The sequence below is a fragment of the Embiotoca jacksoni genome, unplaced genomic scaffold, assembly GCF_022577435.1.
Source record: "Embiotoca jacksoni isolate LCO1_2020_lvr unplaced genomic scaffold, fEmbJac1.0.p SCAF_10, whole genome shotgun sequence".
NCBI lineage: Eukaryota > Metazoa > Chordata > Actinopteri > Embiotocidae > Embiotoca > Embiotoca jacksoni.
This window is the reverse complement of record NW_027185230.1, coordinates 20,207,298-20,231,684: the sequence shown is the minus strand read 5'-3', so window position 1 is coordinate 20,231,684 and position 24,387 is coordinate 20,207,298. Positions and strand designations below refer to the sequence as shown.

The 24,387-nt window shown below is 40.2% G+C and overlaps 2 protein-coding genes across 7 annotated transcripts; one reads left to right on the top strand and one right to left on the bottom strand.

Moving 5' to 3' along the window:
- The first annotated feature begins 1,689 nt into the window (after nt 1–1,689).
- On the top strand, nt 1,690–9,044 carry srsf9 (serine and arginine rich splicing factor 9). 5 transcript variants are annotated; one of them, XM_069172695.1, is made up of 5 exons: nt 1,690–1,800; nt 6,160–6,332; nt 6,508–6,707; nt 7,973–8,145; nt 8,233–9,044. In XM_069172695.1, exons 2-5 carry the CDS (start codon nt 6,175–6,177, stop codon nt 8,455–8,457), a joined length of 756 nt encoding a protein of 251 aa, XP_069028796.1. In that variant the 5' UTR covers nt 1,690–1,800; nt 6,160–6,174; the 3' UTR covers nt 8,458–9,044. The 5 variants fall into 5 exon arrangements, with proteins under 5 accessions (XP_069028796.1, XP_069028803.1, XP_069028812.1 ...); XM_069172702.1 differs by having other exon boundaries at nt 6,157–6,332; XM_069172711.1 differs by having other exon boundaries at nt 6,139–6,332.
- A 778-nt stretch (nt 9,045–9,822) lies between these two features.
- On the bottom strand, nt 9,823–24,118 carry sgsm1b (small G protein signaling modulator 1b). Of its 2 annotated transcripts, XM_069172665.1 has the most exons (25): nt 23,844–24,118; nt 23,701–23,744; nt 20,905–20,980; nt 20,015–20,177; nt 19,663–19,815; nt 19,210–19,277; nt 18,988–19,130; nt 18,750–18,881; nt 18,444–18,568; nt 18,294–18,361; nt 18,039–18,202; nt 17,815–17,944; nt 17,272–17,398; nt 17,125–17,189; nt 16,848–16,993; nt 16,586–16,714; nt 16,325–16,498; nt 16,111–16,179; nt 13,787–15,067; nt 13,577–13,701; nt 13,401–13,483; nt 13,182–13,291; nt 12,849–12,945; nt 12,584–12,751; nt 9,823–12,272 (listed from the first exon to the last, which is right to left on the bottom strand). In XM_069172665.1, the coding sequence occupies exons 1-25, from the start codon at nt 23,848–23,850 to the stop codon at nt 12,184–12,186; spliced, it is 3,936 nt and encodes a 1,311-aa protein (XP_069028766.1). In that variant the 5' UTR covers nt 23,851–24,118; the 3' UTR covers nt 9,823–12,183. The 2 variants fall into 2 exon arrangements, with proteins under 2 accessions (XP_069028766.1, XP_069028758.1); XM_069172657.1 differs by lacking the exon at nt 23,844–24,118 and having other exon boundaries at nt 23,701–23,763.
- Nucleotides 24,119–24,387: the final 269 nt, after the last annotated feature.

The following is a 24,387-nucleotide window of genomic DNA, read 5'->3' as shown; positions in this document are numbered from 1 at the left end:
GCGCGCGCGCTGCAGAGCCAGGGAGAGGACGTCATCTGCGCGTCACGGGGGGGCGGGGCCTCTCTTGGTACGTCACGCTGTAAGGCATCACGCGCGAACACATGGCGATCCCCCTGATGATCAGATGATGTCTCAGTTTAATTTATCACTTTATGGCTTTTCAATAAAGAAATAACCATAGAAGTTGTTACTTGAACTTCCTGGTATAAATATGACATCGTGTGTTATGATGAATTGCTTTAAGGTTGCACTCATCATCCACGTGGTCGACAGTAAGCAAGCAAGGCTGTGAAACTTATAGCCTGTCACATTTTTATTTGTATTGCACCTTTCATTGATAGTTTGGTTTCAGCTCTCATGTTGCAACCTTGAGGGAAATATTTAAGACTCACAAACAGCTGCTCTGTTGCATCAAAAGAAAACATTCTTCACGAGGAGACATCGCCGCAAAACTCAGTCGCACACATTTGAGGCGATGTTTGGAAACTTGGGGATCGAACCTGGAATTTATACGTCCTCTAGGTTTGAGCAAAGTTGTGCCAACGAGTTCACATCGGTATGATTATCCCAACGAGGCTATACGCCTACTTCTACCTTATCCTGAGTAAACTCATTAGGACATGTTGTACAAAGGGATTAAGTAGAAATGTATAAGAGTGAAGTCCAATGAGGTTTGGAAAAGACTAAACTGAGAGGTTTTATGGAGCAATTTATTTACTGAAAAGACTTCTGTGGTCTCAGTTGTTGAGTAACGAGTAACAATAGCACTGTTTCTGGAAATAAATGTGAAACTGTTGGCCTACAAACCAACTTCCATTCACATCCTCTGCTTTGACAACATCTGAGAAAGAGGCGACTTTATCTCAGACTGAATCTAATGATCTGAATATGTCTTTGTTTACTGTGGATCATTATGGGATGTGTGAACTTCATACCGGTGTTGATGGTCCGGGGAGGTCGGGGCATATTACAGCCTTCTGAACTCTTATCAGCAGGTTTACTTTGAAAATACTGATTGAACAGAGAGTGGAAACCTTCTGACTCAGACTGAGATATAGCAGACAATGATCAGCCTACACATTAAAAACTTTGACAAGCAAAGCTTTAAGTAGCCTGTGATGCAACAGCCAACCTACAGAAATCCTCCCATCGTGGGGACTTAATGCTTCGTTGTTAGTGAATCTGGTCGAGAGAAGTATGGATTTTATTTTGGAGAAGGTAATTTGTGGTTCTGATGAACTGCACTGGGTTAGACAGAAACGGGTTTTAAATATTTTGTCAAACCAATTTATTTAAATACAAGAGCCGAAATGAAGAAGTTCAGAGCTCGTTCTCAACCAGCGTTTATTAAAATATCACCTGGTGCCGTTCAATAGGGGATCTAAATAACTCTCAATGTGTTAAGTATGAATCATGGAATTAGATAAATAAGGAAATAACACCAGAGTGCAGGTGGGATTTTTATTTATAGCAAACCAATTTGATTTACGTGAAGCAGTTTGAATTCAACAGCTGTTCCCCAACGTGCTGCACAACATTTAACATTGAACCAATGTAAGACGAAATAAAACTAAAATAAAAGGTTTGTTTTCATGAAGATTTGAGTGCTGGTGTTGATACCCGGTCCGACCAGCGGAGGCAGCAGAGCACCAACCGTCACAGCTGTCTGCCGGAAACAGGAAGTAGAAGACGAAGCGAGCCGCTCACTTGCTAAGGTTGCTAACTAACACGGAAGCAGCACAGCGTGCAAACTGGTCGCATTAAATCTACGAAAGAAGGCTCTCTTACTTGTTTTGAAAGGTAATGTAACATTTTTAATATTTCTAGTGTTGTTTATTACACGAATTTAATACAGTTCCCCAATTTTGTTATCTTTGTCGGAACAATTGGTGCGTTGTAGCCGCAGCAGGAGCTAATTAGCCCGACTAGCTGACCTGCGCGACCAAAGAGACGCAGCGGCTCGCTGCTGAACTCATTAAGACGAGACGCACTTCTGCTGCTCCGACGTGAAGCTGAATCTTCCAGTGAAACAGTCCATGTTGTGATCACCTACCCGAGAAGAGAGCCCACCACGGCGGCCGGTGAAAGGCGCCCAGCCCGCCGTTAGCTGCTGCGAGCCAGGCTGCTAGCTTTAGCGTCAGACATGTTTCAGGGCGCAGAAAAAGGTTTTTGCTTTTAATTTAAATATTAAAGACAAGTTGTTGACCGGCAGCTCTCCATATCTCATCTAACGTTATCTTTACAGTCAAACATCAACCGTGAGTGTTGATCTGAAAGGCTGCAAACAGGTTTGGTCGGTTGACCAACTGTCACATTAAAAGGGACAGTGGAGGCCCAGAAACGTCTTCCGGTCCAGATTAACGTACTAAAACACGTCCAGATTATAATGTTATTAAAACACGTCCAGATTAACGTACTAAAACACGTCCAGATTATAATGTTATTAAAACACGTCCAGATTAACGTACTAAAACACGTCCAGATTATAATGTTATTAAAACACGTCCAGATTAACGTACTAAAACACGTCCAGATTATAATGTTATTAAAACACGTCCAGATTATAATGTTATTAAAACACGTCCAGATTATAATGTTATTAAAACACGTCCAGATTAACGTACTAAAACACGTCCAGATTATAATGTTATTAAAACACGTCCAGATTAACGTACTAAAACACGTCCAGATTATAATGTTATTAAAACACGTCCAGATTAACGTACTAAAACACGTCCAGATTATAATGTTACTAAAACACGTCCAGATTATAATGTTACTAAAACACGTCCAGATTATAATGTTATTAAAACACGTCCAGATTATAATGTTATTAAAACACGTCCAGATTATAATGTTATTAAAACACGTCCAGATTAACGTACTAAAACACGTCCAGATTATAATGTTATTAAAACACGTCCAGATTAACGTACTAAAACACGTCCAGATTATAATGTACTAAAACACGTCCAGATTATAATGTTATTAAAACACGTCCAGATTATAATGTTATTAAAACACGTCCAGATTAACGTACTAAAACACGTCCAGATTATAATGTTATTAAAACACGTCCAGATTATAATGTTATTAAAACACGTCCAGATTAACGTACTAAAACACGTCCAGATTATAATGTTATTAAAACACGTCCAGATTAACGTACTAAAACACGTCCAGATTATAATGTTATTAAAACACGTCCAGATTAACGTACTAAAACACGTCCAGATTATAATGTTATTAAAACACGTCCAGATTATAATGTACTAAAACACGTCCAGATTAACGTACTAAAACACGTCCAGATTATAATGTAATAAAACACGTCCAGATTATAATGTTACTAAAACACGTCCAGATTATAATGTTATTAAAACACGTCCAGATTAACGTACTAAAACACGTCCAGATTATAATGTAATAAAACACGTCCAGATTATAATGTAATAAAACACGTCCAGATTATAATGTTATTAAAACACGTCCAGATTATAATGTAATAAAACACGTCCAGATTATAATGTACTAAAACACGTCCAGATTATAATGTAATAAAACACGTCCAGATTATAATGTTATTAAAACACGTCCAGATTATAATGTAATAAAACACGTCCAGATTATAATGTAATAAAACACGTCCAGATTATAATGTTATTAAAACACGTCCAGATTATAATGTTATTAAAACACATCCAGATTATAATGTAATAAAACACGTCCAGATTAACGTACTAAAACACGTCCAGATTATAATGTTATTAAAACACGTCCAGATTAACGTACTAAAACACGTCCAGATTATAATGTTACTAAAACACGTCCAGATTATAATGTTACTAAAACACGTCCAGATTATAATGTTATTAAAACACGTCCAGATTATAATGTTATTAAAACACGTCCAGATTAACGTACTAAAACACGTCCAGATTATAATGTTATTAAAACACGTCCAGATTAACGTACTAAAACACGTCCAGATTATAATGTACTAAAACACGTCCAGATTATAATGTTATTAAAACACGTCCAGATTATAATGTTATTAAAACACGTCCAGATTAACGTACTAAAACACGTCCAGATTATAATGTTATTAAAACACGTCCAGATTATAATGTTATTAAAACACGTCCAGATTAACGTACTAAAACACGTCCAGATTATAATGTTATTAAAACACGTCCAGATTAACGTACTAAAACACGTCCAGATTATAATGTTATTAAAACACGTCCAGATTAACGTACTAAAACACGTCCAGATTATAATGTTATTAAAACACGTCCAGATTATAATGTACTAAAACACGTCCAGATTAACGTACTAAAACACGTCCAGATTATAATGTAATAAAACACGTCCAGATTATAATGTTACTAAAACACGTCCAGATTATAATGTTATTAAAACACGTCCAGATTAACGTACTAAAACACGTCCAGATTATAATGTAATAAAACACGTCCAGATTATAATGTAATAAAACACGTCCAGATTATAATGTTATTAAAACACGTCCAGATTATAATGTAATAAAACACGTCCAGATTATAATGTACTAAAACACGTCCAGATTATAATGTAATAAAACACGTCCAGATTATAATGTTATTAAAACACGTCCAGATTATAATGTAATAAAACACGTCCAGATTATAATGTAATAAAACACGTCCAGATTATAATGTTATTAAAACACGTCCAGATTATAATGTTATTAAAACACATCCAGATTATAATGTAATAAAACACGTCCAGATTATAATGTACTAAAACACGTCCAGATTATAATGTTATTAAAACAAGTCCAGATTATAATGTAATAAAACACGTCCAGATTATAATGTACTAAAACACGTCCAGATTATAATGTAATAAAACATCCAGATTATAATGTAATAAAACACGTCCAGATTATAATGTTATTAAAACACGTCCAGATTATAATGTAATAAAACACGTCCAGATTAACGTACTAAAACACGTCCAGATTAACGTACTAAAACACGTACAGATTATAATGTTATTAAAACACGTCCAGATTATAATGTTATTAAAACACGTCCAGATTATAATGTAATAAAACACGTCCAGATTATAATGTAATTAAAACACGTCCAGATTATAATGTAATAAAACACGTCCAGATTATAATGTAATAAAACACGTCCAGATTATAATGTTATTAAAACACGTCCAGATTATAATGTTACTAAAACACGTCCAGATTATAATGTTATTAAAACACGTCCAGATTATAATGTTATTAAAACACGTCCGGATTATAATGTTATTAAAACACGTCCAGATTAACGTAATAAAACACGTCCAGATTAACGTAACAAAACACATCCAGATTAACGTAACAAAACACGTCCAGATTAACGTAATAAAACACGTCCAGATTAACGTAATAAAACACGTCCAGATTAATATTATAAAAACACATCCAGATTAATATTATAAAAACACATCCAGATTAATATTATAAAAACACGTCCAGATTAATATTATAAAAACACGTCCAGATTAATGTTATTAAAACACGTCCAGATTAATATTATAAAAACACGTCCAGATTAATGTTATTAAAACATCTGTCAGTTGTGATGCTCTTCAATAAACTCAATAAATGTGTTTTGTTGTTTAGTTGGTTTGTTGTGGAGACAAATATACTCGATGTATTTTGGTCCCAAAGAAAATAAAAATGTTCAGGAATTCGTATCAATGATGTGTGTTGTTATACGATGTGTTTATATTTAAAAATATCACTGACCAATATATTCTTAGGTAAATATTTATGAGCTGCACACACACTGAAGAAAATGATGTGTTACTCTGTTTGTTTATTATTTAACAGTATAATACTCAATAGAAGGTGTTCAGGCTGTTGGACATTCATTACGTGTGTTTTCAAGCTTTCAGGCTTGGATCCGAGGTCCTGTGCCATTTTTCTTGAACTCTTCAGTTACTACTATCATGGCTGCATCGCTGGTTTACAGTTATTTTGGTCTAAATTAAGGAATTGGCTGCGGACGGACTAAGTTTTGGATTGGGACTAGGAATAGGATCAGGACCGCCTCCACAGCTATTTCTGAAAGCAAGACGTGATCTTAAAGTCTACAGGTGCCCATTCTGTGTCAGCAGTGCCACTCAACCACCATGTCGGATGGCCGGATCTATGTGGGGAATCTTCCTGTGGATGTCCAGGAGAGAGACATTGAGGATCTCTTCTACAAATATGGAAAAATCCGTGACATTGAATTGAAGAACAATAGAGGCACAATCCCTTTTGCCTTCGTCCGATTTGAAGATCCACGGTGAGTTTTCAGGACGGTCTTTGGCGAGTCGAATCACGTCCCCCTTGTTGGACGCCTTAAATTGTGAGGTGTAATATCTCCAGCAACTGCCAGCAGGGGATGGATGGAGACAGCATATCCGAGCTGTGAGCGCTAGGTGTGCTTTGGTAAGGAGTTCTTTGCTCTCTCCTCTTAGGGATGCAGATGATGCTGTCTATGGAAGGAATGGATATGGATACGGGGACTCCAAGCTGCGAGTGGAGTATCCTCGTACCACTGGTGCTAAATCTGGTCCAATGGGAGGCGGTGGAGGAGGGGGAGGAGGAGGAGGAGGAGGACCTAGAGGAAGATTTGGACCCCCAACTCGAAGATCTGAATTCCGGGTCATAGTGACTGGTAGGTGGACGTCATGAGTCGTAGCCAGTTATTATATATCTCTCTCGGTGCGGCCTGGAAGTCAAGGGGACTACTAGGAAGGTGGACATAGGAGTCGTAGGCAGATATGTGTCTCTCTCTTTCTCATGGCGGACTGGAGGACAAGGAAACTAGTAGAGGACATCATGAGTCATAGGCAGATATGGTTCTCTCTCTTTCTCATGGCGGACTGGAGGACAAGGAAACTAGTAGAGGACATCATGAGTCGTAGGCAGATATGTGTCTCTCTCTTTCTCATGGCGGACTGGAGGACAAGGAAACTAGTAGAGGACATCATGAGTCATAGGCAGATATGTGTCTCTCTTTCTCATGGCGGACTGGAGGACAAGGAAACTAGTAGAGGACATCATGAGTCATAGGCAGATATGTGTCTCTCTCTTTCTCATGGCGGACTGGAGGACAAGGAAACTAGTAGAGGACATCATGAGTCATAGGCAGATATGTGTCTCTCTCTTTCTCATGGCGGACTGGAGGACAAGGAAACTAGTAGAGGACATCATGAGTCATAGGCAGATATGTGTCTCTCTTTCTCATGGCGGACTGGAGGACAAGGAAACTAGTAGAGGACATCATGAGTCATAGGCAGATATGTGTCTCTCTCTTTCTCATGGCGGACTGGAGGACAAGGAAACTAGTAGAGGACATCATGAGTCGTAGGCAGATATGTGTCTCTGTCTCTCATGGCGGACTGGAGGTCAAAGGGACTAATGGATGAGGTCAAGTCCGCTGCTCAGATCATGAAAAACAAAACAGTAAACTGAAATTGTTCATGTTGCTGAATAACCCCAAACAGCGGCTGTACGGACTGGTAGGTGTCATTTTGTTATTGTGCATCTTTAATTATTTGTTGTGTGCTATATTCCTCTAATGTTTGAGTGGGCTGCTTAACTAACAGCAAACACTAAAAGTCGAAGGCTTCTTCGAGTTGTTTGTCTGAGCCTGTCATACAGCACTGTGGGGTTATGGGTGTTATTTATATTGTCATATATTCACACCACCTTTTATCAGCAAAGATTAGACTTCTTTGACTGTCTGTATTCTAAATAGGATTTTGTGACTATTTCCTTTGTGTTTAATTATTCTCCCAAAGAGACTTAAAGCAAAACGGTTAATATTTGGAGAAACAGTAAAAATTTGTCCCTGCAGTGATTTTGGATTTGAATTGCCAGACAGATTTAAGCAAGGAAGTATGTTTTGTCCCATCACATTTGTCCTTTCCCATCCAGGGTTACCACCAAGTGGGAGCTGGCAGGATCTAAAGGATCATATGCGCGAAGCAGGAGATGTTTGCTTTGCAGATGTGCAGCGAGATGGAGAAGGAGTGGTGGAGTTTCTCCGCCGAGAGGACATGGAGTACGCGCTCCGCAGATTGGACCGGACCGAGTTCCGCTCACATCAAGTGAGTGCCAGAGTCAGTAGATCGAGTGATTCCTTTCCTTCAGATGGTGAAAAAAAGCAACCGTTGTGTTTGTGTTTTCGTTTGTAGGGTGAGACTGCTTACATCCGCGTCTTCGAGGAGAGAGGGACTCCGAACTGGGGTCGGTCGCGCTCCCGTTCCAGATCCAGAGGTCGCTATTCTCCTCCGTACAACAGAGGATCTCCCCCTTCGCGCTACCAGTCGCCTCCACGCCATGCTATGTCACGACATAGTCCGCCCCCCCGGAGGCACCCCCCCCAGCACCACAGCCCGCCACCACGCCATTATCGATAGAAAGGTTCGTCATGTGTAGATGATTTGGAAGAAAGTTTTTGTAATTCTACATTTTGTCTTTATTTGTTTTGTTTTTTAACCCCAGGCCTCCTCATAGGACAAACCTTTAGTTTCTTGATACATACATTCCATGATCAGGAACCCCTGAACAACCTGCTCCTCCCAACAGCCTTAAAGAAGTTTTTCTTGTGTTATCAGGAAGCGGGATTGTTGTGTTTGTTGATTGCTGGTAAACATATTGGAGATTTCTTTTATAAAGAAATCCTGGGTTGTGATGTCAAACTTTGACAAGAGCCCATTGACACATGTAATGTTAGATTGTCCAAAACAAATTTCGCAATTCATAAATTGACTAAATGTTCCTTTGTGGGTCACATTTCAGTAGCTTTAAGTATTCATTTTTTGCCAATCATAAGAACCAGTGAAGCTAATCGATATCGTAAAATTAGTGAGTCTTTTAGAGTAGTGTCACCTGTCTCTTTTTTTTTTAATGTGTACCGCTGATCGAGGTGGCCTGGAGGTGGAATATAATTTGTATGCATCTTTAATGATTTTCTTTACCAATAAAATGCAGACTTTTACTGTGACATTTTTGTTCCTTTTTAAGTGTTTTTTTTGCACAGCAGACATTTTGAGCGTGTGGGAACAGAACTGGTTATACTTCACTTTATCGTTAACTTGTCTCTGGTTGAAGTGTCCCAGTAGGTCAGACAACCAGGAGGGAAGCTTTATTATTTACCCCAGTGACTTCCAGGTACAGTTTGTCCAAATGTCCAATTTTATTTTTAAAATCACAAAGGTTTATCATCATTTCTATCAAGGCATAAAATACTTTGACTCATAATATCCCACACTTATAATCTATTCAACTTTGATCTAAGATACTGTATAGTGTGGTTGAAATGTCACCGCTGTGTCTTCATGCTCTGAATATGAAGCATTGTTTGCTATTAACTGGCCCAGCAGATAATTGAAACTTGATTGGTTCAAGCTCTGAGTTAAAAATAAAGGATGGTATCACATTATTTCAAATTTGTCTTCAAACAACACTCACATGTCCAAAAGAGTGATGGAAAGGTTCCAGAGCTCAGATGCCGCTGTGGGAGAACAACACAACGTCGTTGTAGAACGAGCGACACTTAGTTTAGGAAAACCTGCCGAAATAATTCAGACTCAAAATGGACAAACGGGCACCGGAACAAACCCTTCTTTTAAATATATCATGTAACTTATGTGACTTAGTGCCATGGTTAACTTCTGTGGATGTAACTTTATAGATAGATGTAACTTTACATGAGATAATTACGAGATTCAACTGTCAAGTGTTTAGAAAACTTTTGGAAAACACAAACGAGGCACATCGGATGCAAAATATAAGATTTTTAATACACAATAAATTAATTATACTTAGTGACCATTTTAGAAGACAGAAAAAAAAATAAAAATATATCTATTTCCAATGACATACTTTTACCTTTCTTTTCATTATAATCAGACTAAGCCCATATACAGACATCGTATTGCATTTAATAAATATGTACTAGCTTGTTTTTTTTTTTGTACAATAAGTCGGTTTCTTTTTCACACATTGTATACTGTAAATCTTCTGACAACAAACAGCAATACACAAACAGCAATACTCAGGCATGTTTTAGTAGATCATATGGAGACACATTAGCAGTGATATCAAAACACTGGAATTTCAGCCACAGTGAATCCAACGCGGGTGTTAGAAAGATGCACTGATGAAACAGATTTTCTGACTTGTTGTTGGTATCTAGCTACGTAGAACGTTGTGTGTTTATCTGCTTTAGATTTTGAGATATTCAGCTGTCTCCCCAACAGATCCGAAGCACAGACCGTCCCTGATTGCATCAGGATTACTGTCTCCCATGAATGTCTCCAGGACATTTAGTGTTGCCATTAAATGTTGGAAGTCATTTATCATCACTTGAACAAAGGACTTTCCATTCACCTCCACTCTATCAGATTAGCAGCAGAAGATTCAGTGACGTATATCTCAAGATCTGCACTCACATAACCTACATATCTACATGGCTACATACCACTGGGCTGATCGTCTGGTGTTTACGAGGCTGTAGAAACATGATCAGGGCTTCAGAACGATCAGCACGGAGCTGAAGTTAAGAGTCTGAGCAGCACTGCAGTACAGTACAACGCAGGAAACTCTGGAGTGAGGAGTTATTATGTTCAGTCAAGCAGAGGTGAGCATCTTAAGAGCGAGCCCTCCGAGGAACCAGAGGCCACCGGATAAAGAGCGAGCACAAGTTGGCTGTTCTTTGAAATAAAATAACCCATCATGGTGGAGGCTGCTGTCCATAATGTACCTGTGAATGAAATACTGGCTTCAGATGAAAGGTTAAGTGGCGAGCACTCAAAACTGGTTCTCAGCAGCTATGGACGCCGGGACGTTGAGGAAATATCAAAGAAGCATGTTCAAGGAAAGAAGACCGAAAGCCTTGTTGTCAACAGGTTCGGCACATAGAAACACGTGAGGGTGTGTTAAAGACAAGGCAACCGACATCGGAGGGGCAAGAAAGCTCTCAAACTCATGTTGAGGTGGAAGTGAAAGAGGGAAGTGCAGAGTGTGAAGGAAGCACGCTGCTGTCACTGCAGACTCCTTCGAGTTCACCACCAGCTGAAAATCAACAGCTCTCATAATTCTGCATGGAAACAGTCTGTTCGCTGTGCTTGTTTGATTTTATGAGAACCAACAGCTGAAGTGTTCAGCCGAAGCAGCATTGTGTAGTTTAAGTGCAGGAAGAAAGTACCGAACGTCTGCATGAACCATTGGAACGAGCTGAGAAGCAGCGGTTGCACTGAAAACAAAAAGCTAGCAGAGGAGTCAAAGGATGAACTTCAGCAGGTTGAATCACACCTTAACGGATGCATAGAGGAGGTCAGAGAAAAGAGGAGCGCACAGTATATACGAAGTTGGCCAGGCTACCAGAGGAAATGGTGACACTGGATATGCAAACCATGTGCAATCATGCTGGGCTGCACACACGTCACGTCTGCATATCCTGCAAGCTTGCGGGAGGCAAACACATGAAGGAGACCATCGAACGTCAGAAAGGCCAGAAAGTGGCCTTCAAAATGGCGGTTGAGAAGCGAGTCGGTGACCACACACTACTGACCAACCCGAACTGTCCACTAGTACCTCTACTGTTTACAAAACCAAATCATCTCATAACACCAGATACCATTACTGAAAATATATTCAAGTGTATCACAAAATGTTTAACCATGGCAGCTACAATTTCAGCCAAATAATGATAATACTGAAAATATATTCAAGTGTATCACAACATGTAGAAATTCAAATGAATCGTTTAGAATATCGATGCAGTGAAGAATTTGGTTGCTGTATCCCTGAAAAAATAGCAAAATTTAAGGCAAAATAAAGAACATCCTGAAGCAGTTTCAACAAGGGTACATTCACCAGGTGAACAATAACGCTCGAAAAATAAATGTACTGGCAATAATGGCATCTCCTCTTTATAGAGAGGAGCAACTGGAGAACAGTTGTTACACAACTATCTTAGAATAATGAGCAGCTTTAATGACCAGTTTATCTGTTATTGGCACCTGCCAATCACATCACTTCCTCTCCTCTTCAGCATGTTACGACTGTGTGGTTGTGTCAGTACCTTTGAAACAATTTTGCACAAAGAACTATGGGAGCTTAAACAGCAGCATCGTGTATCACTTGTTTTCTATGAGAGTCTGCACTTTGTGGACCAAGTCTCGGGCCATCATCAAGACCTGCGGGACGTTGTGATGCTCTGCCATTTCTACAAGAGAATGTAAAAATCAGTTCAGCTTACATGAGATAAAATACTTAAAATTGATAATAATATCTAGAACTTTTTATTCCTTAAAATTTTAAAAGTCTTTTAAAAAGAAAACTATCTACAAATATGTTTTTTTTTTTTTTTTTTTAAACTTTGGACTTTATTTTGAAATGGTTGTTGGATGCTTTATTTTTCTTTAACTGATTATCAGAATTGTATATCAGTGTAGAATAAATGTGAGTGAACTATCAATTGCTTTTCAACACTGTTTCCACCATAGTAGCATTCGTATTTCTGTTATCTCATCTTACCGTTGAAGAACTTGATGATATCTGTGAAGTCCATGTTATTTTCCAAGATGATGTCTTTATACATCTCCACGAGCGCCAGAGCGATGAAGAGCACAAAGTGCTCGGAGGAGGTGTGCTTGGCCGCCCAGATGGTTTCCCACAGAGAGAACACGTCATCATACACCATTTCTGTTCAGAAAACAACCACAAATCAGATCACATACAGCTTCATGTGATGACTTCACAGGCATCAAGCAAACATTAAGACGCTGGCATCTCCTGTCACCTCTTTTGAAGTCCAGAAGAAACCAGCGATAACAGAAGTAGAAGTGGGTGTAGTCTCCATTCTGCTGCATCAGTTCAAAGAGCTCAGAGTCCAGGATCTGTTTGTACAAAAACAAAATGTCACCACGTTACAGCTTTTGTCTGTATGCATATCATATATATATATATATTATATATTAAGTATATATTACATTTTTATATTCTTCACAGTAAGAGAAACGTTTTATTTTGCATTATCCTATTAAGTACCTCTTAGTACCTTATTGATTCAACTGTAAATCTCAGGCAGTTATAAAATGTTGATGACTGTATCTGTGCATGAATATGCTCATACCTGGATAAGAGAACGCATGTTTGCAAAGTGAGAGTCCATGGCACCCCCATGAGGAAAATTCTGGTTCATCCTCTTCATCAGTTCAGTGAAGCAGCTAAATGCCATCACCTCTAGATATCCCACACATATACACATGGAAGGAGTTATTCATTTAGCCATTGATATGCAGTTATCATAGCTGACATATGATAAAAATCACACTTAAAGTGTTTTACTGACCATCGTCCAGAATGACCAGAAGGGGAGCCAGCAGGTCACACATGCCCTGGACGTAACCGGTATCCAGATGCTGCCAAACGTAACTGCAAAGACACCGCAGGGTTCAGATTGTTTTTGTTTCAACTGTTGGGCTGAAACCAACTGCAGAGAGAGATTTGTCATGTTGTGGCTTTTACCTGCACATGATGTTACGCAGCTTCTCCAGGTTCTCAGGCGTGAAGTACCAATACGTTCTGTCACAGCGTCTGACATCTTTGTCAATGCGATGCAAGTTAATCAAGTACATGTCCAGTGTTTCTTGCTGGAGAAATAACAGTACATAAAGTTAGTATATTAATGACTAAAAGAAAGGCTGTCTTTGTGTCAGTTTGTTGTGTGATGCTTACAGAATAGGTCTGCTCCTCTGAGGATTCATCATATTTGGATTCTCCTCCCACTTCTGCAGACTTTGGTTCAGTGAGCACATTTTCCATCTCAGGCTCCTCTTCAGAAAGACCCAGGTCGGTGCCCTCAGGACTGGTGTTACACGCTGTGTCCAGATGGTGATCTAGGACAAGGTCCTCGGATGCCATTTTCGCTCTTTGTGCCAGGGAAACTGGAGGAGCAGCCAAGCCTACCAAAGGCCTGGCCTTAATGTCCTCCGAGGTCACGCATGTTATCCCTGAAGGAATGTCCTCCATTTCCAACGCAGAAGGAGAGTCATCAGAATCCGCTGTGTCCGGAGACTGCCGTGAGTGGGACGATAAGGACAAGCTCCCCCTGGATGCCGACTGAAGAGCATTCAGGACTTGTCTGACTGGAGAATTTAAACCAGGTTTGTCAAATGGAATTTCTGCAGCTTTTTTGGTTTCAGCAAAGTCCCAAACTGTTGCTCCAGCCTCTTTTGTTTCTGGTTCTGTGGCCTTGATCGTTTGTGACAGGATTTTTTCAGACATTGTCTCAGGTTTTTTAGAAATCTCAGGCTTGTTTTCACTCGGTGGATTAGTATCTTTTTCTGCCGTAAGTGGACAAGATGGCTCCTCTTCCAAATCTTTGCTCTTCCTGTCCTGAAGAGACATGGTCTGCCCCAGAGGAGGTGCTTGGAAATATTCATTGTAAATCTCTGTTTCTAGCTTTAGAACATTTGTATTATCTGGAGCAGATTTCAAATTTATATTTGTGTCGACTGCTTTTAAAACTTCAGACAGCTCTTGTGTCGTATCTTTTTCTTCTGCTTCAGCTTTCTCCTCAGCTTTAGATGTCTCTTTAGACTTACTGATTCCAATCTCCTGATCTCCCTCACTTTCTGAAACCATCTCTGTCTTTTGGGTCTCGGCCTTGTCCTTGGTTACTGGGTCCTTCACACGCTCCCGTCCTGATTCAGAGGTTGTGGGCTGACTCTTTACTGGCTGTGATCCAGCTGCAGTTTCCTCACTGAAGACTTCAGATGTTTCCGCTGTCTGCTGAGAAGTTGTAGAACCAACAGCTGACTCGGTTACAGGAGGGCTGTTGTCTGAACCTGGACATTGATCTGACAGACCCAGGGGGGAGGGGTTGCAGGAAGGAAGCCGTGGGCTGTCTATGGTCTCATTTTGGACGTCCTTCACTGGACTGCTGTGATGTACTTCTCCTTGTTCAGCTCTGGACTCAGTCTCAGTCTGATCCGCTGCTTCAACCAATTCAAATATCTGGTAAACAAAAGAAAGTGGGGAGCATGCGATACATTTTGGATCAAGTACAAGTGAGATGGACTAATGTTAAAGTAAAAATAAACGTCTGATAAGTCACTAATGAGGTGATACAATGGTGACTGAGCTGGTGCCCCACTGATGAATGTCATTTGAATATTACAAACTGAACGAAGGTGTCTGTGGTAACAACCTGAAATTTATACTTCTGCTTTATCTGAATTTCATAATAAATGGTTGATAACGGCCTTATAACAAGTCAGTGGACACTGATGTTATTCAGCCTGTTATAAAAAATTCTCTAGCACAACTCATACAATTGAAGCAATAGAAATTAAGCACAACAATGCAGCATCCATTTTCTTCAAAGCTGTTTTGAGGCAGCATCTCCACAGAAAGTGCCTCGCTCAGCAACCTTCTCAAAATGGCAGCAGGCTGCATTTTAAAAACTGATATAGTCTGGTCCCAGTACAGGGACCTCCGGGATGGGAGGGGTTGGCCTACAGACCGTATCAGGTCAAACATTCTGTCCAATACTTTGATTTATGACCATATACCTGCAAAACCAACAGTAGTGCAGCTTAAATCCAGCCTCTCGGAGCCACTGATGTGACTGTCGACTGATGTTAATGTAAGAAACAACCAACAAACTCATTACTCTGTCTGCGATGCCCATGTCTGCTTATCATTCCTTTCCTTTTTAAATGTATTAAAGTTTTGTCCAGTAAACTATGAATTGTCACAGATATTGCCATGTCCTCTAATTTGTCCTCCTCATTTGCTGTTAATAATTTAATTGTAATACAAATGCAACAAAAATGAACTATTTACGTTTTGCAAACCAGTTTCTGAACATTGATTTTGACTTATTTTTAATGAAACGTAGGAAATCCGTCTAAACAGCTATGATATTTTAAAAATGAGAACATCATAGTAAACTGTGCAGTATCAGATATTTAAAGTGGGTTAAAATGTGTCATGTGAAAACATACTGTGGTCTTGTCTTGTATTAGAGAGGGTTGTTGCTGTGCTGTGATGACTACCTGTGCGCTGCTGCTGGAGTCGCTCTGTGAACGGGCGTTCTGCGGATCTGAGCTGCTGCTCAGTGACGACTGGAGACGGACGAAGTATCACACCAGAGGAAGAAAGAAGAACTGTTAGCCAAGTTCTCTTTTCATAATGCTACAAACAGCTCACGTCTGTTGTGATGTAGGTTACATAATGGAGCCCATTCTTATGTTGAGAGTTCAAACTTGCATCCGTGCTGATGGTGGAGTCCCGCTGCACCGGTCCTCTTTCCACGCTGGCTCCAGATGAACATCTGGCGAGGGCCTCAGCGTGCTTCTCTCGCTCCCTCTGAAGGACGATGGCCTCACAACCCTGCCACTCCTTCATAGTCTGCTCGTACATGGTCCGCATCTGCTCATCAATCTGAAACAGAAAGCCTGTGTAAGCAAAGACTGTAACAAAACACAGGGTGTGTGCACGTGTCTTTACAGATGGACATCACACATGTACCTCCAGCCGGCATTTCTCCGTCATGCTGAACTGATAATGTCCCAACAGGAAGGGCCACACTTCTTTGCGTAATGAAGGGGCCACGCCACCAAAATACACAAGCCTGTGTATCTCCTTTTCCTCATAGGCCTGAAAAAGAGAAGTCTTTTTTTATTAATTAACCCACACGGAAATGGCACACTAATTAAAAGAACCATTTCACGCATCGATGAATCACAACCAGAAGCTGTTTGATGGCCTCGTTTTAATGTGTGAATCTTACAGAGCTGTCCTTGAGGAAACCGCCCCAGACCTCCACAGAGAGGCCTCCTCGAGCATCAGCGGGTACGTCAGGGTCAACTATACTGATGTTGACCAGCGCAGAAAGGTGGGTACGGACCGTGGACAGATGACGGCAGTACGCGAGCCCTAGAGAAGAAAGATACGACTCATATTCACTGTGGGACTACTGTCATACATGACTGATCAGCATAAACTGGCAAAACCAGCTTGCATGATTCTCAAATCATAAAACGTGAAGCACAGTTGTTTATACTCACATCCATAAAACGCACGGGAGATTATCTGGTATTTCATGGTGTCACACAGGAGCTTTAAGGACGCTCTGGGGAAGTCGGAAAATCATAAACTTAGTGAAGTGGAATAATCTGAAAGTAGATTTGAGCCTGTCCCTGGGAAATACTCACCTTTCCTGATTACAGCCATTAGGCAGAGAGCCATCAGAGGAGCCGTTCTGTGAGCAGGACGAGCACGAAGACTTTCTGGGCGTTGGTTGCCACATATTAACGCCCTGATCCATCAGCTCCAGGGCCACTGCACAGCAAGCAGACATTATCAATGCCGTTGCTACCGTTACCATCATAAGCAAGTAAAACCAGATGGAACTCCAATAGATTTAGACATTGAAGTTCATGTATGCAAAGCGTAATAATAAAAAAAATATATATAGTGAAAACAAGAAAATGAGAGGATGGACAAGGGGACGTGGCAGATAAATTACTTTATGTCCTTGCGGACTATAATGTGAAATGGACACACAGTCACAAGGGAGGCAGGAAAAATATTACAAATGCAGCCATCTGAGATGAGAGAGAAACTGAATACAAAGATGTAACAGAAACAGTCTGAGGTGTCAATTACGTATTAAGAGAATAAAGCAGATGTAATCTATGATGATTCTTCATTGGATTATCTCAGCGAGGCAGAATAGGGAGATTAAAAACACTTACTGAACTCCATCTGATTGCCAGGAAAGAGGATCCGAAACACATAATCGGTTGCTTCATCATCTTCTTTATCTGATACAGAATCACATGAGCTGTGTGGACTCCTCTTCCTCAGTTTGGGGAAAACCTTTCCCTGTGAAAGGAAAGCCAATATACTCATGTTTGCTCACTCTATATAGAGATAGAATAATTAATAGATCAGAACTATTTAATCATCCAGTGCCGACCTTTCCTCTCTGATTCCAGAGTGGAGGGTCCAGTTGTCCGTGAGGTAGCAGGCCGGTCTCCAGGCAGGTGAGAAACTGGAGCAGGTGACCTCCTTTGGGGAAATGCAGAGGAGGTCTCTGGATCCCATCTTGGCTCACCAAAACCACTGTCCCCCCACTGTTCACTGGAGAAATCAACACAGAGGTAGATTAAAAAAAAACCCTCCTGAGACTTATGCTTTGGGAAATTGAGGACAAATTGTAAGAAAACTGTACCTTGCTGATGACAGTGGAGATACACAATCTCGTCCAAGCGAATGGTCATAGCGTAGTCCCAGTAAACACTGAGGAAAAAGATGAGTAAGCAGAGTCAGCTGTGTAAAAACAAGATTTTATTTCTAATAGATTGGGCTCTATCAGTCTAACCTTTTTTCAGAATCTAGCTCCCCGACATTGCCATTCATCAGCTGATTAGGTGTCCATTTCAGTGTCATGAGATCTGCCGTTTGGTGGAGAGAAAGGTAGCCTGGGATGGCCTCCATGTCATCTCTCTGCAGACACAAGCAAACGCTAACAAATCTCAACTTGTCTTGTTGTGCGATTCAGATCAGTTACCTATGAATCCATTCACCGATGCATCAACTTCCCCAGAGAGTAAACAAGCTTCTCTTAATATTCTCTCGCCTAAAGTATATACTGGGATTGTATTAAAAGTGAAAGAAAAGCACGTACCGGCTGCACCAGCACGTTATTCTTTCCAAACAGAAGAGTGGCTCTGGAGTTTTGGTGGAGTGATTCAACATAGTCTCTCACCCACATGAGAGGTCGATCATCCATGCTACCGCTGGACTGTCTCTTCTGGATCTGTGATGGGTTAGGAGGACATCGACAGTATGACACGTGGATCAGAAGTTTCTGGCTGATTGCTGGTTGCTTTACAAGACAGGAATAGATTCCTGGACTATCTAACCAGAGCAGGTCTTCTGGAGGGAGAATCCTGCCGACAGTGGCCACTGTGGATTCGATGCCGCTGTACCAGCTCATCAGCGGATGGATCGGTCCAGAAATGGTCTGCAGTCTTAACCTTGGTGTACTCCAAAGCACAAGGGCCGACTGTAACACAAGGTTGAGGAGTTTAAAGTTCTGAATGAGTATTTAAATAATCCAAAAGTTAGCACAAAAAGGCAAATACCCAACAGCGATGCAAGAATTGGTCCGTCCACAGGATCCATCAGCATGGCTTCTTTTTCATAGAACACACTGAAGCAAATGATGTTGACACAAAAATAAACTATACTTGCAGGAGATATAGATTTAACATCAAGATTGTCACATTTATGCTCATTTTCTTTTTCCATGCCAAAGCTGTCAAACAGTTCCCTGATGCGAACAGATATGATAATGTAGTACGTATGTTGACATTGTGAAAAAATAACAGTACATTGAAAAATAACTATATTTAATTATGTTAAAAAGTTAAAAAAAAAAAAGTTGAGGTCAAGATGCACAGAAACTGGAACAGAAGCACTATCAGTAGATAGTGAAGGAACAGACAGATGCTTAAGGCAAAATTGTGGAATTGATAGAAGAGAAAATGTTCTCAAGCTTGAAACTTGTCAATTCAAGAAATAACATATAAAGATACCTGCTGTTTTCTACCAAGTACAGAACAATCTTGTCGAGGAACTTCTCCATCAGAGCAGTTCGGATCCACAGGTGTCTCAGTGCTTGAGGAGGGAAGTTGGCCAACTTGGATTGCCGACTGCGGTCATTACTCAGTGAGGAATTGTTCTGTTTGCTAAAGAACAGAAAAAGAAACTTGAGAGATGAGACGTCTGCGCAGGTTTTCAGAATGGAACAGAAAGACCGGTCCACAATTCATAAGGATGCAATGAAAGTAACAAACACGGTGAAAAGATAAACAAGACTAAAAGAGTCCGAACACATGTAATGGTATTATGTCTCTTGCGTCTCGCAGGCAGAAGTTAACATTTCACCTGTTTTCGATGAGCTGTTCCAGCTCCTGGACTTTGTGACAGAGTTCCTCAGCAGGCGAAAAGCTTTTTGCCACCTTCATAAAGAGTGCAGCGACCTTGTTACTGCACAGCAGGCCTGCAATACGACGCTTCAGTCCATGAAGCATGCAGGCCTCAACTACAGCTACACACACACACACACACACACACACACACACACACACACACACACACACACACACACAGAATATCAGTCAATATTTGGTTGAGATATTTTTTCTATTTCAATTTCATTTAATACATCTTTTGTGTTCTTGAGGTGGAATGTCTTTATTTGCCTGAGAGTTTTGTTTTTATCTCATGAGCACAATATAATTTCCTGTTTGTGAAAGCCTCAAGCGTTTATATTTTTTATATAAAAAACAGGTGAAAGGCAAGCACAGGGGGCACAAGCAGAAATAGCCTGAAATCAACACCGTCCACCGTTGCTAGGATATGAGGGATGTGAATCACATACGGCTCACTCCTGGTTAGTATCAACACCTTTGAAGGGTGTCTGTCTGCTTTAATTCATATGTGTCCATCCATCCACCGTATTACACATAAATAAACATAACTAATGAAAACAAATCATTATCATTTACATTCTTTGACCAGACTGTACAGGACTATTTTACACTGGGAGGTTGAACTCATAGGAGGTGACATGTCAATCGTCATTCTGTACTGTATATGTAAACGTGGCTGTGAGCAATATTGTGATCTATACTATTTATATAGAATATCCTGTGGTATAATGAAGGACATTTTTAGATTAGATACAAATATACCTATTTTAATAGAATAACCTGAGTAAGAATGATGACTTAGTGTGCAATGCAATAAAAAACAGGCTGGAAAAAAACAATTACCACAGAAGGATATAATGTGGCTGCTGTCTGCATGCACAAATTTCCTTGTGACTGCCTCCTCCATAATTTGTTTCACCTAAAAAGAGAGAAACACATGGTGAGAAAGTCTTAATCAGGCTGGCACCGTGACATTCGGTGATAAACACAAAACAAAAAGCAGGAGAGTACGTGACGTGTTACAAGAGGTGGTGGTGAAGCAGCAGTACAATCCCATAAGGCATCTCTTCCAAGTACAGACAACGCACATGTGCTGCCAACAGAATAATGCGTTTTGGAAAGTGGGAATAGTGTCCTCAGTAACTTAACTCACAGGTTGTGACGACATCCTTCATCTGGTCTTTCAGTGTTTTCATGCACAAGCACAAAGAATCACACCCCCAACTTTACAAAAAACACTGCCTTGACTTGGGTGATTTCTTGAGCATTTGTAACTAAGCTCTGTACTATGGCAGCTTTCTGTTTGCCCACCACATCTGGTTTTCCCTCCTACTGTATGCCTTCTGTGCACCACAAACTTTGGATTCTTGATATTAAACATAAAACACATACAATCTCCGGTCTGCTAATTCTCTTTGTCTGCTTTCCCATCTCATAACTTGAACTCGAGCACTGAAGGAAAGGGACAGAAACCCCGAGGATCTCTCCAAGCTTAACTGTTCTTCACTTTTTCTACTTATTCTCGAGGAATTTGGTTCTTGACACCCACTGATCATTTTGGGATGTCACAACTGAGATGCCTATAGGCAGACATTATCAGAGAAGTGTTTTCTTCTTGCATCTCTAAATGGATAAACCCAAAATTTAAAGCACCTCCATAAAGTTGGAGAGGAATTGGTTCCATATCAGTAAAACATGGTGACAATAAAGGCAGCAGATGCCAAAATACTCTGAATTTTAGTCTCGGGTCAAACTCCAAAATCACTGCAGCCTTTACTTCTAATGATGCAACTTAGTAATGTCTCACTGTACTCAAGTCAAATTGATCAATAACGCACATTTAAAAACTACAGTTTTTAAAGATGGTACAATAATAACAGACAAATCAATAAAACAACACGATAAGAACATTTCAAAGGCCAAATAAAAGACAATAAAACAATAAAAGCAATAAACCCCCCCCCCCCCCCCCCCAAATAAAAAAGGATCACTGTAAGATCTTACTACCATGTTCATAACACAGGCTTCCTTTTCTAAACCCATAATCTACAAGCCAAACCAGAGAAACGTTTGAAGACATCATGTGGGGGGGGGGGGGGTTTCTGTCAGACTGGACAAAGCTCTTCCAGAACTGCAGAACACATTATGCAACTGTGTTTTTTTAGGGTGAACAACTCTCCCCATGACCATAAACTGACCGTGACATGAAAAATGTGACGTTCTCCATTTCACTTCATAAGATGTCAGTTTTTTTAACCAGCTTGTTGCCGCCTGTCATTATTATCAGTTAAAATATTAAACTTAAATGAACATGATTAAGAATACAATTATAGTATAAGTTGACATTGTGCTGAAATGTCCCCTCAGTCCTGATCTATAAATGATGTATATTTGTTGATTAGCAATGCAACATTTAAAAATGTAATTTTCTGAATGTAATGTAATGTAATGTTCTCTGTTCACGTATTGAAAGAGCAGCATAACAGTCCTGTCATAGAAAAACATGGGCGAACATATTTCAACATGCTTGTATTAGAATTGATTCAATTCAATTCTATTCAATTTTGTTTATATAGCTCCTCATCACACCACAGTTATTTCATGGCACTTGAAACAGTAAAGTTAATACAACACAATCTTGTAACAGCATTATAGAAAGGAAGCAACAAGTCAACAATCCCACGAGAGCGACATCTGGGAAGAAGAAAAATATCATCTATTATTTTACAAAAACCAAAAGGTTCCTTTTTACAATACAGGTCTGCTTGACTATTGTTGCAACCAAACGGCTCTGTGGCACACAGAAGCAGCTAATCCTTGTTTTGTGCTTCTTCTGTATGAGCAGACAACATGCACGTCTGCTTTGTAACAAATACACATTTACTGTATATCAACCAAAATCTGTTGTTTCAATATTATACTGGGTGTTACATCTACAGTATCATCGCTATGCCCCTCCTTGCTGCAGGATCTACAAGAGACATAAGTCTTTTTTTTTTTAGAGGCAGTGAGTCACAGGTGAGGGGGAGCACGGACACCACAAGTCTGGGAGCACCTGCTTTCCTAGGAATGACTAAAACATCCTGTTGTCTTTCCCCGGGGAACCATGGAGGCACTGAGCAGCCTGGAAGGATGCTGTGCTCTCAATATTCATGTCCAGATGTAATAATAAAACATGCTGCTGGCTGGAGCACCAAGTAAAATACCAAATACAACAGATGGCAAGGTCACACCTTAAAGTTTGTAATAATAAGATGGTGTGTTAAAAGGATTGTTGGTGTCATCATCATTTCCTGAGAGAAATAGAATCTAGAGTATGAAGAAGAAACCGTTTTTTCATGAGTAGAAACAAATGAAACTGCTTCATAAATGTGTGGGTTTCTCTTCCGATATAAAACCATCAGTATCACCGTCATCATTATCATCACCATCTCACCAGTCTACCAGCAGATAAAAACAGACCGGTATCCTGTGAGCCTCATCACTCTTATGATGGAAGATAAACCGTCAGATTGATCATGAAACGGGCCTTTGAGGCGTCGTCAAACCCGGTGGACGGTTTCCACTCACACACACGTCAACACAGCTCCGGTAAACAGAAACTGGGATGAGCAAGAGGGAGAATAAAAAGCGACCAACCTCCTTCTTTACATTGCGCAGCAATTTCTGGCGCGTCTCGGCCTCTGTCACGAGAGAAAACATGATGAATATGCTGATCAGAGGCTGGATTGGAGATTAATGATGAGATGCTCACGACAGGAGAAGAACTGCGGCGGCTGTACCTCCCATCTCTCCGGGCGAAGTGAAGCGGCTGGCACGCACAGCTTTCTGGAGAAGATCTTCACTGCAATCCAGAGACGAACCTGACTGAACAGAAAAAGGCAGAAAGGCTCCGGGATGGATGGACGATGTTCTTCAGCACCGGAGGAAACCTTTCTGCTACCTCACCGTGAACCACCACCCCTTTAAAGTCACAGTAGCCTTTACATTAAGGTGCACAACGTCAACATCTACACACACATCGTCCACTCCCTTTAACACACACACACACACACACACACACACACACACACACACACACACAGACACACACACACACACACACACACAAAGAAAAAGAAGTAGATCAAACTATGTCTAAATATCTAACATTGCCTATATTGATTGTTTCTAACATAAATTCAATCTAATTAAATATTATGAATATTTTGGAATTTCATAAAAAATACAAAATCCTAATCCCATATTCCTTAAAGTCTTCAGAGCCTCATCATTCCCCCACCAGTGTAACATCATTAAAGTTAATGAGCCTCAGTTCAAATTAAT